This window comes from Topomyia yanbarensis, chromosome 2 (assembly GCF_030247195.1).
Source record: "Topomyia yanbarensis strain Yona2022 chromosome 2, ASM3024719v1, whole genome shotgun sequence".
Taxonomy (NCBI): domain Eukaryota; kingdom Metazoa; phylum Arthropoda; class Insecta; order Diptera; family Culicidae; genus Topomyia; species Topomyia yanbarensis.
The window spans coordinates 200,267,764-200,281,698 of record NC_080671.1 but is presented as its reverse complement, the minus strand read 5'-3'; the positions used below and the strand labels follow the sequence as shown (position 1 = coordinate 200,281,698).

Below are 13,935 nucleotides of genomic sequence, written 5' to 3'. Positions count from 1 at the left end.
CTAACGATTATCATGTTGCCTATAGGTAGCTCAACTCATCTTGCTTGTGAGATAAATGATCGGGAATGAACTTTATCTCTTATGAGTTCAGTAAACCAATAGCATGAGAATCGTTATTGCCGGCCACGACCATCTTCACCGATACTTAGGATAGTGTAGGAAATGTTGATGTAATACCTACTTAAGGAAGGCCCCCGACTCAGCGACGCTTCCATAGATATTACGGAGTTGGATTGAAGGACAGGTACAGGTCTAGGATTCGCCACAAGCAGGCAATGCGACCACAAAATGAATATGTTTTATGCGGTGGGATGGTTAATCTCCGAGTACACGTATACTCAGAGCAAAAAGATATTTAGTTATGATTTTTCTTGTATTTAAACTCTGGATAGCCGGCCATCAAGAGTGATTTAGTTTTTCCCTAAACTACAGCAATTTGAACTCCAAACAGCCGGCCGTAGGAGTATTGCTAAAAGCGCGAGCTAGTCTGATATAAATATTCGTTTAAGAATTGGGTAGTAGGAACACAAGTCAAGAGTATTTTTAATGTGCACTTTCAAATAAAACCACAACTTAGTCTATCCTCATATCGAGTCATACCCACCGCGGGCTGAACCTACCTCCAACCTCTAAGGCAAAGTTTCGTCGGACCACCGATCGCGATCTACTTTCAAATATCCAGTGTATGCACATATATACACACATGTGTGCATGCCTGTAAACATACATATGAAAAGACGCATGTATACATGCATACATACGCACTCATGCACACATTCACACACATATATCTGCACACACATATATCTGCACACACACATATTTGCACATATACATGTATACCCATACGCGTTTAACAGCGCCAGATGAGAAGCCATCGCTGCAGCGCTGTACAGAATATGGGTCCTCGATCTATGACCGATCCTGAAGAGCTATAAATTAAAAACGTTAATAATAAGCATTATTAAATTATGCCCATAATAATTATCTCAATCAGAACAAATTGAACTCCAGTGTATATTCCATCGAGGTTGTGCGCGTGACGGTGCCTTGACGCATTAGATTTTGTTGAAACCTGTCCTACCCGCACTGAACTAATTAAATCATATCTCGACAAACTACGTAAAAGCCATCCGCCAAAACTCCCCCCGAAGGGGAACCCCGGAGAAACCATTGCCGATCCCGTTTCCAGACAGGAGTCGCTCTAGGTCTGTTCTAATATTTACAAAATCCGTATAAAAATGACAGCTCCGAGCGAACCCAGAGCGACTCCGATCCAAAAACGAAACAAGCATATTACTACTTGAATACAGTTCCCATCAGTTTATGAAAGAGAAAACTTTTCTCTTTTGTTTACTTTTAATATCTGCGATTAGCGAGCAGCGGCTCGTCCGGAATCCCCATTCAAAGTGAATTCCGACAGTCGGCCCGCAATCATATGTTTGTCAAGATATATTTGGCATTATATAAAAATCCTATTGGAAATTTCTCACCCGAATACATGAACGATGCCATAGCACGACACACAATGCCATTACCATGACAACACATATGCCTTGTAGTTGTAGTGGTATTTACACCAAACGGAATTTAGTAGTGCATACACATTATCATGTTATTTTCTTCACTATTCTTCCACAATCAATACTTTTGCTACACATGAAGGAATTCGATTTTCAATATCGTGAAACTTTTCTAGTGGTAATTTCTCCGATCGACGATGTCACTAAACCAAAATAAAAAATCTGAAACCTCAGGATATGAAAGAGTGGACTATCCCCTTTCATTTGCAACTAATTTTAAAATAAGCTGTCGGGGTGTCTAGAGCTATTTTCAAGCTTTTTGGTGAAAATATTGGTGTTATATTAAAAATAGTTTACATATCTGCCCCTCGATGGTGCTTTAGATATTCGAACAACACTAAAAGTGAGAATCTGATAGATAATTTAATTGTCTACAACTTAGTTAACGACTGAAAATCGATCTGAAACCATTCTGAAGAGTTGTGTTTAGTTGAGCATTCAGAGGAATTGGAGTGCTTGAAAAGTCTCTCCTTTTAGGTGTAAAGTATATTTCCAAATTCCACCTAATATAGGGCACAATGATGTCTTTGAAATAAGTGTGGACCAAACTTGTACGATATTAATGCTTTTTTTCAAGATGTGTGATTTTGCATGCAGAAATAGCTTTTCAGATAACATATATTTTATTTCTTTTTCGTACCTTCGCTTGATCTCGGGGATAACTAATGTACTCTTGAATTAATCTGCTCCCCCATCGCCCTCTTCTCTTGTAAACCAAATTTAAATTAAATTCTAACATTTACAATTCAACAAACTCTATCAGACGAGGACGGACATAGTTGGTCAATCGATTGCCTTGTACGCAGCTCACCTGGGTTCGATTCCCAACCCCGCACAAAGGGTTTAGAGATTTTTCCAAAAGAGATTTCTCTAACCCGAAAAGAGGCGAATGACCCTACAACCTCTATAATCAAAATGAAAAAAAACTCCATCACACATTTCGTGGCATTGGAATTCATTGGAACTTCTTCGTCGACAACTCTAATTGACCAACTCAAAATTAGGTTATTTGAAAGAGACAAAAAACTATTTCTGCTTTTGGTTCAAGTTTGCAAACTTTCCTGATCAGTTTAAGGGAACTTCCATTTTTCGGAGAGTATTGCTTAAATGCAAGGATTTACTTACATTCATGTAAGATTTAGTTCTTGAAAGGAACACATGTCGCATAATTTAGGTTATGGTCGTTTAAGCCAGCTGTTATGAATTCCACCAAGAAGAAATGTTGGGACTAACCTTTCTAGTCGAATGCAAACCACAACAGTATACGAAATCTATTTTCTTTTCTTTTTTTTTTGGAAACTCCTATTTCGTTGAAAGTCGTAGCAACGCGCGATGGGTATTAGCTAGTTGCCTATGAATTATGCGAGAAATCGTCACTAAATAGACTTTTCTTATTGAGCGAAAATGGTCCAGCGCGAAGTTTTCTCCATTGTTGCTGTTGTGATCCATGCTGGACAAGTAACGATTTCGGAATCATTTCTCAAAGTGAATTATAACAGTTGATTTTGACGTCTTTATCCTAGATTATGTGAAATGTATTTCACTTGAAAGCAAAATATAATTTGAAGTAAATGCATGAAAATCTTCGAATATACCCTAAAAAAATAAAAACACAAAGATTTTTGTTCACTATCAATTATTAAAGTTAATTTTGAAAAATATGATCAGCGTTCTTAACCAAGCGTTGCAATGAAATCCGTCAAATATTGCAATGGGGTCAACAGTTTCATTGAATTTGTTCAAATGGAATGGTTGAAGTTCATGACAAATGAATTTTATACGAGGAAGCTGATAGAGAATCTGGAATTATAATTTTCGGCTTAAAGATGAGTCTTCTCAAGTTCCCAAATTCATCTGAATGCACTGTTGCCTAAACACAACTATTGGCAAATAAATAAGAGCGTGGAAATTGACTTACAAACCACTGAAACTAGCTTGGAGATAACTTTGTCAAAATTGTCAAAACAACTTTTCAGGATGATTTCAGATCGATTTTCAGTTGTTAACAAAGTTGTAGGCAATTAAATTATCTATCAGATTCTCGCTTTTAACGTTGTTCGAATGCCTAAAGCACCATCTATGGGCAGAAATGTGAACTAGTTCCAATATAAAACCTATGTTGAAAAAAAATTCAAAAAAAGCTGCTCTAGACTCCTAGACGGATTATTTTGAAATTGGTTGCAAAAGAAAGGGGATAGTCCATTCTTTCCATATCCTGAAGTTTCAGAGATGCTGATTTTTTTTTGCATAAAGTTGTTGAAAAAAGACACCGTGAGAAATATATAGTTTTAAAAGCAGTCTCTGCAGTGTATTCCGAAGATAAGAAATGAAATAAAAATCTAAATAATAGTTCTATTCAGATTTTTGAGCGTATGATTTCTAATATTTTCTTGAAATTCTTTTAAAACCTGTAGTTTCCCTTAAACTATTAAATAGGTATGTTTGCATTACCCCAAAGGTATCAACGAAGCCTTGATTCAGGGGGATGGATGTGGGTCGGGATTTTATTCGTGTAATGTCCCGACTTATGTCCAACCACTACACCTTGGATGCGCCTTTGCGGCATATTGGGCTTGCGGAGAGTCTGTGCGCTTGTGACGAGGGCTATCACGACATCGAGCACGTTGTCTGGGTATGCGCCGGGTCTCAGTTAAAGGACTCCATTCGGACCCGAGATAGACCACCCAATGTCCCAGTTCGAGATATGCTGGCAAATCGAGATCTTCTCTATATGTCCCTTATTTATACTTTCATAAAAACGATAAATATTCCAATTTAGCCCCTCTCTTTTATTTCTCGTTTTTAGAAATTTTCTCTTGCCTAGTGGAACCGATCAGCTCCAGAGTGCCACTATGTAACCGCCGTCGCCCTTACCACTACGCCTGCATAGAAGGAAACTGAAGCGAGAGCGACTCGAGGTCCGATGACTTTTGAAGAATGCCATCCGCCAATCCGGTACTCGACGACTTACTAGACTGAGGCGCTAATTTGTTTCGCTGATCTCCCGTTTGCCTGAAAGTTGCAAATTTTGCTCTTCCTTTCCTGTCACCATCTACGCCTTCTCTCCCCTGTCTTTGATACAACCCCCCTCTGAATATCTTGACCAAACAAAAGTCTTCGTTAAAAAAATCAAATTTGTGTGGGCAAAAAAGGAGCACATTCAAGAAATCTTAGACTCGTTCAATAATTTCCACAGTAAATTCCAGTTCACCATTGAAGAGGAGAACAACGGGAAATTGAGATTTCTTGACATGATGCTAACCAGAAACCATGATCGCATCGAAAGAGTTTGGCCACCCAAACAAGCGGATAGTAGATATCTGGATTTCAATTCAGAGAGTCCCTATTCGCATAAATGCAACACGGCAATTGCACTCGTAGATCGAGTAGTTAAGCTCTCCGACTGTAAAAGCCGACCAGCGGCAATCGAAACAGCCAAAAAGATATTGCGAATAAACCATTGCCCCTACTGGTTTGTTCGCAAAATTCTGAAAGATCGGGTCCATAGACACTATAATGGTCTACAGCAGAATAAAGATGCGACTGCTGAAATGGCATATGTAGCTGTGCCATACGTCCCGGGACTCAGTGAAAAACTAGAGGAAATTCTGAGAAAACACGACACAAAACTTGCTTTCAAGCCAAAAGATAAATAAAAAACAGAATTTTCTCCAAACTGAAAGACCCGATCCCACCAGGGAAACAGGAGAACGTGGTATATTCGATTCCGTGTGGAATAGGCGATGGCAAAACGTATGTAGGACAAACGGGGAGAAGGCTGGAAACGAGAGAAGCGGAGCACAAGAACGACGCGAAGAAAAAAGATTCGAGAACTGGTTTAGCCCAACACACATTGCAAGAAGGACACATCTTCGATTTCGCCAACACCCGGATACTGGAAAGAATCGAAAACCAGGAGAGCAGACTAACTGCAGAGATGTTTCATATCAAAATTCTCGGCGAGGAAAAAACGGTGAACCTACAAAGAGAATGTGGAACGTTCTGCACAACATACTACGGTCTGGTCACCAAGCTTCGACAGTGTTGGAATAGCGAGGAACGCAGACAGTCGAAGAGTGATCGCCCGCCTAGCGGTGGAGAGTGAACGAGAGTGAATGGAGATGCGTGATATAAGTTTATGTGAGTTAATTGTAAATTGTCTTTAATTTGTGAATGCTAGCTTTGTAATTTTTTGTGAACAAATTGATGTTAACGTTAATGCTAAATAAATGTTTGTAGGCGTCCGACGATGGCTGAAGAACAGTAAGCCGAAACGTTACGTGTGGTAATGGGAAAATTTGGAGTTTCCATTTTCACCGAGAAAAGTCAACAAGTCCATGAAATAAATATGTTGCGGTGACCATAAAATCTTATACTAACGCCTTTGTACCTATCAAATAAACGAAATGAATAAAAAATTAGGTATGTTGCCCATAAACTATTAAAAAGGTACAAAGGTGTCGATAAATAATTAAAACTACGCATTTTAGTTAGTAAAAAGATAGGTTCTCGACATATCGTTATGAACAAAAATACCTTGTAGTATGAGTAGTAATAGTAGTAGTAGTAGTAGTAGTAGTAGTAGTAGTAGTAGTAGTAGTAGTAGTAGTAGTAGTAGTAGTAATAGTAGTAGTAGTAGTAATAGTAGTAGTAGTAGTAATAGTAGTAGTAGTAGTAATAGTAGTAGTAGTAGTAATAGTAGTAGTAGTAGTAATAGTAGTAGTAGTAGTAATAGTAGTAGTAGTAGTAATAGTAGTAGTAGTAGTAATAGTAGTAGTAGTAGTAATAGTAGTAGTAGTAGTAATAGTAGTAGTAGTAGTAATAGTAGTAGTAGTAGTAATAGTAGTAGTAGTAGTAATAGTAGTAGTAGTAGTAATAGTAGTAGTAGTAGTAATAGTAGTAGTAGTAGTAATAGTAGTAGTAGTAGTAATAGTAGTAGTAGTAGTAATAGTAGTAGTAGTAGTAATAGTAGTAGTAGTAGTAGTAATAGTAGTAGTAGTAGTAATAGTAGTAGTAGTAGTAATAGTAGTAGTAGTAGTAATAGTAGTAGTAGTAGTAATAGTAGTAGTAGTAGTAATAGTAGTAGTAGTAGTAATAGTAGTAGTAGTAGTAATAGTAGTAGTAGTAGTAATAGTAGTAGTAGTAGTAATAGTAGTAGTAGTAGTAATAGTAGTAGTAGTAGTAATAGTAGTAGTAGTAGTAATAGTAGTAGTAGTAGTAATAGTAGTAGTAGTAGTAATAGTAGTAGTAGTAGTAATAGTAGTAGTAGTAGTAATAGTAGTAGTAGTAGTAATAGTAGTAGTAGTAGTAATAGTAGTAGTAGTAGTAATAGTAGTAGTAGTAGTAATAGTAGTAGTAGAGCCTAGCGTACCGAGTGTAGTGTAACTGAAAATAAACTTGAAGTATATATTAGTAAGTTCAGACATATAACAAGTATTGAAGCTTTTGGGAAACTTATTCGCCTTAATTTGTATCATGGAAAACTTGCTTGGCTGTCGACAGTGCTTTTTGGAATTCTGATATGCAGAATACCGGCTAATGGATATCCGAAGCTTAATAGTACATATACAGGTCTACATATAATGTGATTTTTTATTTCAATTGGTTAAAAACAAGATAAAATAAATAGCTTTGATCGTATGAGTAAAACAAGCAATGCTTGAACTTGAGTGCATGCATGTATCATTTGCTTCATAACGTACAACCATCCGCCTCCATCATAAACGCTACGATGAAGGCGCAAGTAGATGGTATTTACCAGCAATTCAAATCCATAGGACTACAATATCGAAACAAAATTACGACTTGCCTAAATTTCAGCGGTACCCCGAAAACAGGAAAAATAGTACTGTTATACAATTCTACAATGTTAAATCTGTTGTCGAAATAAAAAAGAGTTATGTAGGCATTTCATTAAGAATGTTCGTGGTTCCGAATAACCATTGGTATATAATAGCACATCCCATTTAATTTAAGTTTATAAAAATACGCAATTAATATTGCACTGGTATTAAAATTTAAATATACATACAGGATGATGACATGGTAGATTCCAGGTCTATACGTGCCCCGCAGCTTCGATTACGGTTCGGGCGACGAGACCCGATGTGGTCGTCGTTCAATGAGAATGCACTGTTAGAGGAAAACTTTGACAAACGAGCTCCTTCTCAGCGACTCCGTTGGGGTCGCTCCGGAGGATTGGTGAGTACTTTCCTATCTAGTTTACACAAACGCTCTCATTATTCTCTAGCCCTTTATTAACAGTTCCACGCGGATGACGTCATGCAACAAAAGTCGATTCGAGCGCCTCAATTACGACTTCGATTTGGCAGAAGTGATCCAACTTGGGCGATGTTCAACGAGCATCAGCTTGATGGAAAACATTTTATAGAAGCTTCTCCTAGGCCATTGCAGAATGTAGAACTTTCGCAAGCTGACGACCCTACAGAGGTAAGTTGAAGTAAAACTACTACGTGTATTGTGCCGTGTTTATATCTCGAATTTTTCGCTATTAATTTCGAGGTTCCGATCCAACTACTAAAGGATTGAAACTCTATAAAAATGCAAAAGCAATTTTATCTACAATTATACACACTTCATCGAAAGTTTACCTAGATTTGAATGATGTGCTAACGAGATGGCAAATATTTTGGATTCTGCATGCAATAAAACAAAATTTTCCACTTATCCTACTTTTTTAAGCTGTTTCTTTCATTAAAATTCCAACCGAAACCACTGACACAAGCCACTTGAAATATTACGATCTTCGCAGTTTCTCCGAAATAACAATGTTTTATTTCGGTAAAATATACTTGTTTATTGCATTGAGTTATTTATTTAAAGTTTATTTATGATAACTTAATTTGTAATAAATATGTAATGCACAATGGTCAAAAAGTTTCAAAAATAGCAATTTGTAACAATTCTTGAATTTTACCGGTCGCCAATATGGTCTATCTCCTGGAATGCTTTGAATATAATTCGAAAGTTGGGATAATGGAAATATTTATTTCAACATAGCCCTCTAGCTCTGTTTGATTAGCAAAAACAAATAAGCGAACTTCAACCGACTAACAAGAGACTTAAAGTGTCATAATCACAATATTGCATAAACATGATATTCCGTACAATTTCCGCAACATAACTTATAATCTCAGACAGTAGATGCACTGACTAAACGTAAGCCTAATGACGCTTCTTGTTGAGAGAATAGACACTTGTTAAGATGTTAAAATGGATTCCAGTGTCAACGGTTGAAAAGCCAAACTCAGGCAAAACACACATCTAATCTTGCTTTTCACTGCCTGACAGTCTTAAAACAGAAACAGATATTAAATTGCTTGCAAAAAGAGTATGGTATGAAGCAGATACTAGGGTGGTAGTGGCAACCTTAACCAATAAAACATTCATTTCTATTCAGTAACAAAATAACATCACACATTAACATTAAAGGTTTTTGTTCATCCCTAAATGAAAACCTGTAAATCCTGTAAGCATGTAGGTGGTACGGTTTGCTACGATGTAGATATCCTACAAATGTTTCCCAGATGAAAAACTCCTATGCAAAAACGTTTATTAGATCGGTTAAATTATTTAGTCACACATGGGCACCTACACACGCGATGTTCCTCTGGCAGTAATTATTGCAGGCATTAAATGTGCACCATAGGCCAGCTGTAAATTGGCATAATCCGGATGGAGTAGGAAGATTATCCGTGTGCCCGATGAGCAAACATTATTAAACAAGCGCATATTCACTATTCACACATACACATACAAGTGAAAATGAGTTGTGAAAAGCCAATCACTTACCAACGCTGCTAGCTAAGTGGATGAAAACGCTTTGAGCGGTAAAATCACATCAAATGTCGTTGGATAAAACGTATGCAAAACTGTATCGTCCTTGGTGCTGCTGGAGAAACTCTTGATGCATCGCAGTCCAATTATGGGATTCTGGCACTAGATTTTAATATGGGATAAGCTTGAATGCAATGGTATGTGCATTCCTGAAGAACGTTAAATTGTTACCACCCGCGTATCTACAATTCGCAAATATTTGCAGCTAAAGTATTTGAAGTAACCCCTTCGCCTGCTACAGTATGCAAAAGTAAAAACAACCTTTTATAACAATAAATGTAAATAAGCAATGTCGGTACAACGTACAAACACTTTTCGTTCAACAAACTATGATTTGCCCAATGTATGTACATATCAAGCGGCAAAGTTTCGCATTCACTTGATATGCGGTTTTACTGGATTGATTGTACCACTCATTCCATAATCTAATAGCCCTAGAGAATTTAAACCAAACCTAACGGTTTGAGTTGTACTGAAGTTCACTAAAAGATTGAACATGCAAAAAATAGCTCGTTTGAATAAAAAATTTAAGCTATTGAAAGCATTCATTTACTGTTTAATGCTACAAATGGAAAAAATATTTGTCTGAGAATATTATTTCATTGAAACAACAATAAATTTGAATTTCAATCAAAACATGTTAATTTAAATTTAAGTTTCAATAAAATAATTCTTGAAAGCAAAAACAACAAAAAATTAGAAAAGTTGAAATGAAAAAAACACATTTCAATGAATGCAGTAAGTAATTTTATTGTTTCCTGCCCAATACATTTATAGTTTTTTTAAACATACAAATCTTTCTTTCTGCGTTGAAACTAGGTTTTGTTGGTGTTATTAAATGTCGATATTTTTGTCCCAGTCGTCTGTGAAACAGATCACAACCCACACTACTTTTACAGTAAACGGCCAGTTACGGCGGGTACCCTTGAACAAAGCTTCAATAGCCTACCACGGTGTTCCTAAAACCGTTATTAACTAAAAAAAAATGACCATAAATTTGGCATACGGCATTCGACAGATACAGTATCCAAGCATCTTCTCAGTGAATTTCAAAATGATCCATCGAGGGATTCGAGAGATATGGCGATTTGAAGTTTTATGATACGTTTCATAAGGCTACCAGCAAACACCCACGGGTTTGGTCCTATCTCTATGAACAAAAAAATATTTGTCTACTTATTTAGTACATGGCATTCAAAAGATATAGTAATCAAGTATATCCCCTGCAAGTTTGGAAATATTTAATTAACGGAATCGAAAGTTATAACGGTTTGGATGTGGTATGCGCTCATAGATGGGTTTTCTACCAGACTTCAAGCGTGAATCCATGTTTGTCCATTGACTATTTAGATCGTTTATACGTGTCGCGATTTTTAAAGGAAACCCTTGCGATTTAATTACATAAATATAATGTACAAATGATGTTATTTATATGGTGCACTGAAAAAATATGAAAATAGGGTTGTCTACCAAACGTTAAATATAATGTGTAATTTAAAAAAAATAGATGAAAGTTGGAATGTTTACTTCAAAAGGCCATATCTCAATGGTATGTTGACTGATTCTAATTATTTTTTCATTATTGAACAGGTAGACGTTTCATCGTTAATTTTCATCAAGAAGAATATAAAATACTACTACTTCAAACAATAGACAACTTAATTATCCTCAACTATATGTATTATCACTATTTAGTAAATATCTTTATATTCAAAACGACGACCTATCAATTTCTATACATTAGTTGAATGCAACGAACGCAAACTACAAATCATGGAAAAATAAAACCATAAATTCAATACATATATTCAAAAATATGAAGGTATTTGCTGATTCAGTTCAATTTATGTTATGATACGGTTTTTGTTGGAAATTTTGTACAATCGTGATTCGCTGGTTGGGTTGACAGATGTTAAACCCGGGGGATGTTATTAGTAGGGGGATCAAAGAGGATGTTATTAGTACAAGTTAATCTGCTCATATCTCTAACTATTGTTAGTTTTATTGTCGAATTGAATTTAACATGAGAATTTGACATTCAGATGTCGACAATGGACCAACTAGTGGAGGTCCAACTAAAAAGCGGCTCCTGGTAAAAATTGAGCGACCAGCGAATCACGACTGTGTTAGTTTTAACATTTCATATATCCATAATTTGTAGTAAACAGCAATTGCAATCAACTAGTATATAAAAATTGATAGGCCGCTATTTTTAATACAAAAATAATCACTAAATAATTATAATACATATAGTTGAGACCAATTATATTGTCTATTTATTTATGTAGACAACTCTATTTTATATTCTTCTTGTTGAAAATTAACGATGACACGTCTACCTGTTCAATAATGAAAAATAATTAGAATCATACCATACCATACATACCATTGAGATATGGCCTTTTGAAGTAAACATTCCAACTTTCATCTATTTTTTTTAATTTACACATTATATTTAACGTTTGGTAGACAACCCTATTTTCATTTTTTTTTTCAGTGCACCATATAAATAACACCATTTGTACATTATATTTATGTAATTAAATCGCAAGGGTTTCCTTTAAAAATCGCGACACGTATAAACGATCTAAATAGTCAATGGACAAACATGGATTCACGCTTGAAGTCTGGTAGAAAACCCATCTATGACCGCATACCACATCCAAACCGTTATAACTTTCGATTCCGTCAATGAAATATTTTCAAACTTGCAAGGGATATACTTGATTACTATATCTTTCGAATGCTATGTACTAAATAAGTAGACAAGTATTTTTTGTTTATAGAGATAGGACCAAACCCGTGGGTATTTGCTAACCCGTGGGTATTTGCTGGTAGCCTTATGAAACGTGTCATAAAACTTCAAATTGCAATTTCTCTCGATTCCCTCGATGGATCATTTTGAAATTCACTGAGAAGATGCTTGGATACTGTATCTTTCAAATCCCGTATGGCAAATTTATGGTCATTTTTTTTTAGTTAATAACGATTTTAGGAACACCGTGCTACTGATCGTCAGTATATAGTTTAACACGCCTAACCGCCTTTTCTCTTACTGGGAAGTGACAAATAGCCAGCGGTCCTATCCGATGAAAATATCTGGTGCAATTCTGAAATTTTAATTGCATTAGCTATTTTCTTTCTAACAACACAATTAGAGATTCGACTAGTAACGACGATTTGTTTAGTCACTTGGTTTCTTTTTGTATTAATCTGTATCTACCCTCATTACATTTTGTGATACATATATTTTACGTAATAATTTATCATAGCAAACAGATGACACCGAGACGCGAAATATGGATGAAAAGTAACTCTTAACCGGATTTGGACAAATATCAAGAAACTGCAACTGATGTTTAATTTACCCTACTATTTTAGCATAAGTTATATTTTGTTGGCCCCCAGAAAGGTGTTTTATATTTGCTAGTGATAACTATGTCAGGCAAGTTCAACATCAGAAACCGTTTTCATCGAACAGTCGCAGCACTGCGAACCAATGAAAGACTACCGACAAGACATACCTATGCGTGCATGTCGCGTATTAAATAATACCCAAAAACTAATGTTAACTTGAAAAACCAAACGGCAGCAATGAAAATTCTGATCAAATGTGATGGTTACAATTAACATCAAATCATCAATTTACAGTAACACAAAAATCATTTCATATGTCATAACGTGCTAGAAGGTATAAAGTAGAGTATCAGTATTTGTTCCAGTTTTAATCGTAAAATTGTAAACCAAATTAAAGTATTATTAATATAGAGAGGGCGGCATGTGCTACACTACCATAAAGACGAAAAGTGAATAGCTACCGAAGTTAAAATAAAAAAAATCTTGGACATGTGAAAAAGAATTGTACTCAACAAGAAAAATGTACATGTGTATAAAACAATAAATACATTCATTGCTAGTGGAAATATAAAAACAAATCATTTATCCGATACCTCCATATCCTATACGCTGCCTAAGCTTGCAAAGTCAAAGTTAGCATTCAAGCACCTAAAATGCTGCGTTAAAGCGTTAATTGCATAGAACAATACCGGATGAATATCACGCCTGAATCGGAACGGCGATTGTCGCTCCTGACTGGGGTGTTTATGGACCACGGGAGTATAATTGGTATAAACATATACTGTGCACGGTCAAGGTAAGTAATTTTTATTACGTGTAGCCGCACTAAATGAATTAATTCCAGACAAACATTCTCCAGGGACTCATCTAACAAATAACAGTCCAAAAGGTTTTGTTTTGTTTTTGGGTTTTTGGTACCTAGTATTCTACAACGTATTTTAGCTAGGTGTTATTGCACCAAATGTAATTATAAAATCGTTCCTAAATAAGCTTAACCTTTCATAGCGTTTTTGGTTTCACCAAGAGGGTTTTGCGCTTTTACCCTTGTGCTGCACCGGTGTATAGAGTAAAAACTGACTGGTTATACCCTAGTTTCAATAAGTGTAGTAGCTACTACATCGGTATAATGCAAAATATA

At 35.9% G+C, this 13,935-nt stretch overlaps 1 protein-coding gene across 4 annotated transcripts in view; it reads left to right on the top strand.

Moving 5' to 3' along the window:
* Positions 1-13,380, top strand: part of LOC131682674 (short neuropeptide F) — a 132,080-nt gene extending 118,700 nt beyond the window's left edge. For 3 of the 4 annotated variants that reach the window (XM_058964342.1, XM_058964343.1, XM_058964341.1), the window contains 3 exons: positions 7,617-7,784; positions 7,848-8,033; positions 12,713-13,380. In XM_058964342.1, the coding sequence (XP_058820325.1) occupies positions 7,617-7,784; positions 7,848-8,033; positions 12,713-12,754 (396 nt within the window). In that variant the 3' untranslated portion in view covers positions 12,755-13,380. Of the gene's footprint in view, positions 1-7,616; positions 7,785-7,833; positions 8,034-12,712 lie in introns of those variants that run through there. The other variant, XM_058964344.1, reaches the window with a different exon arrangement.
* Positions 13,381-13,935: the final 555 nt, after the last annotated feature.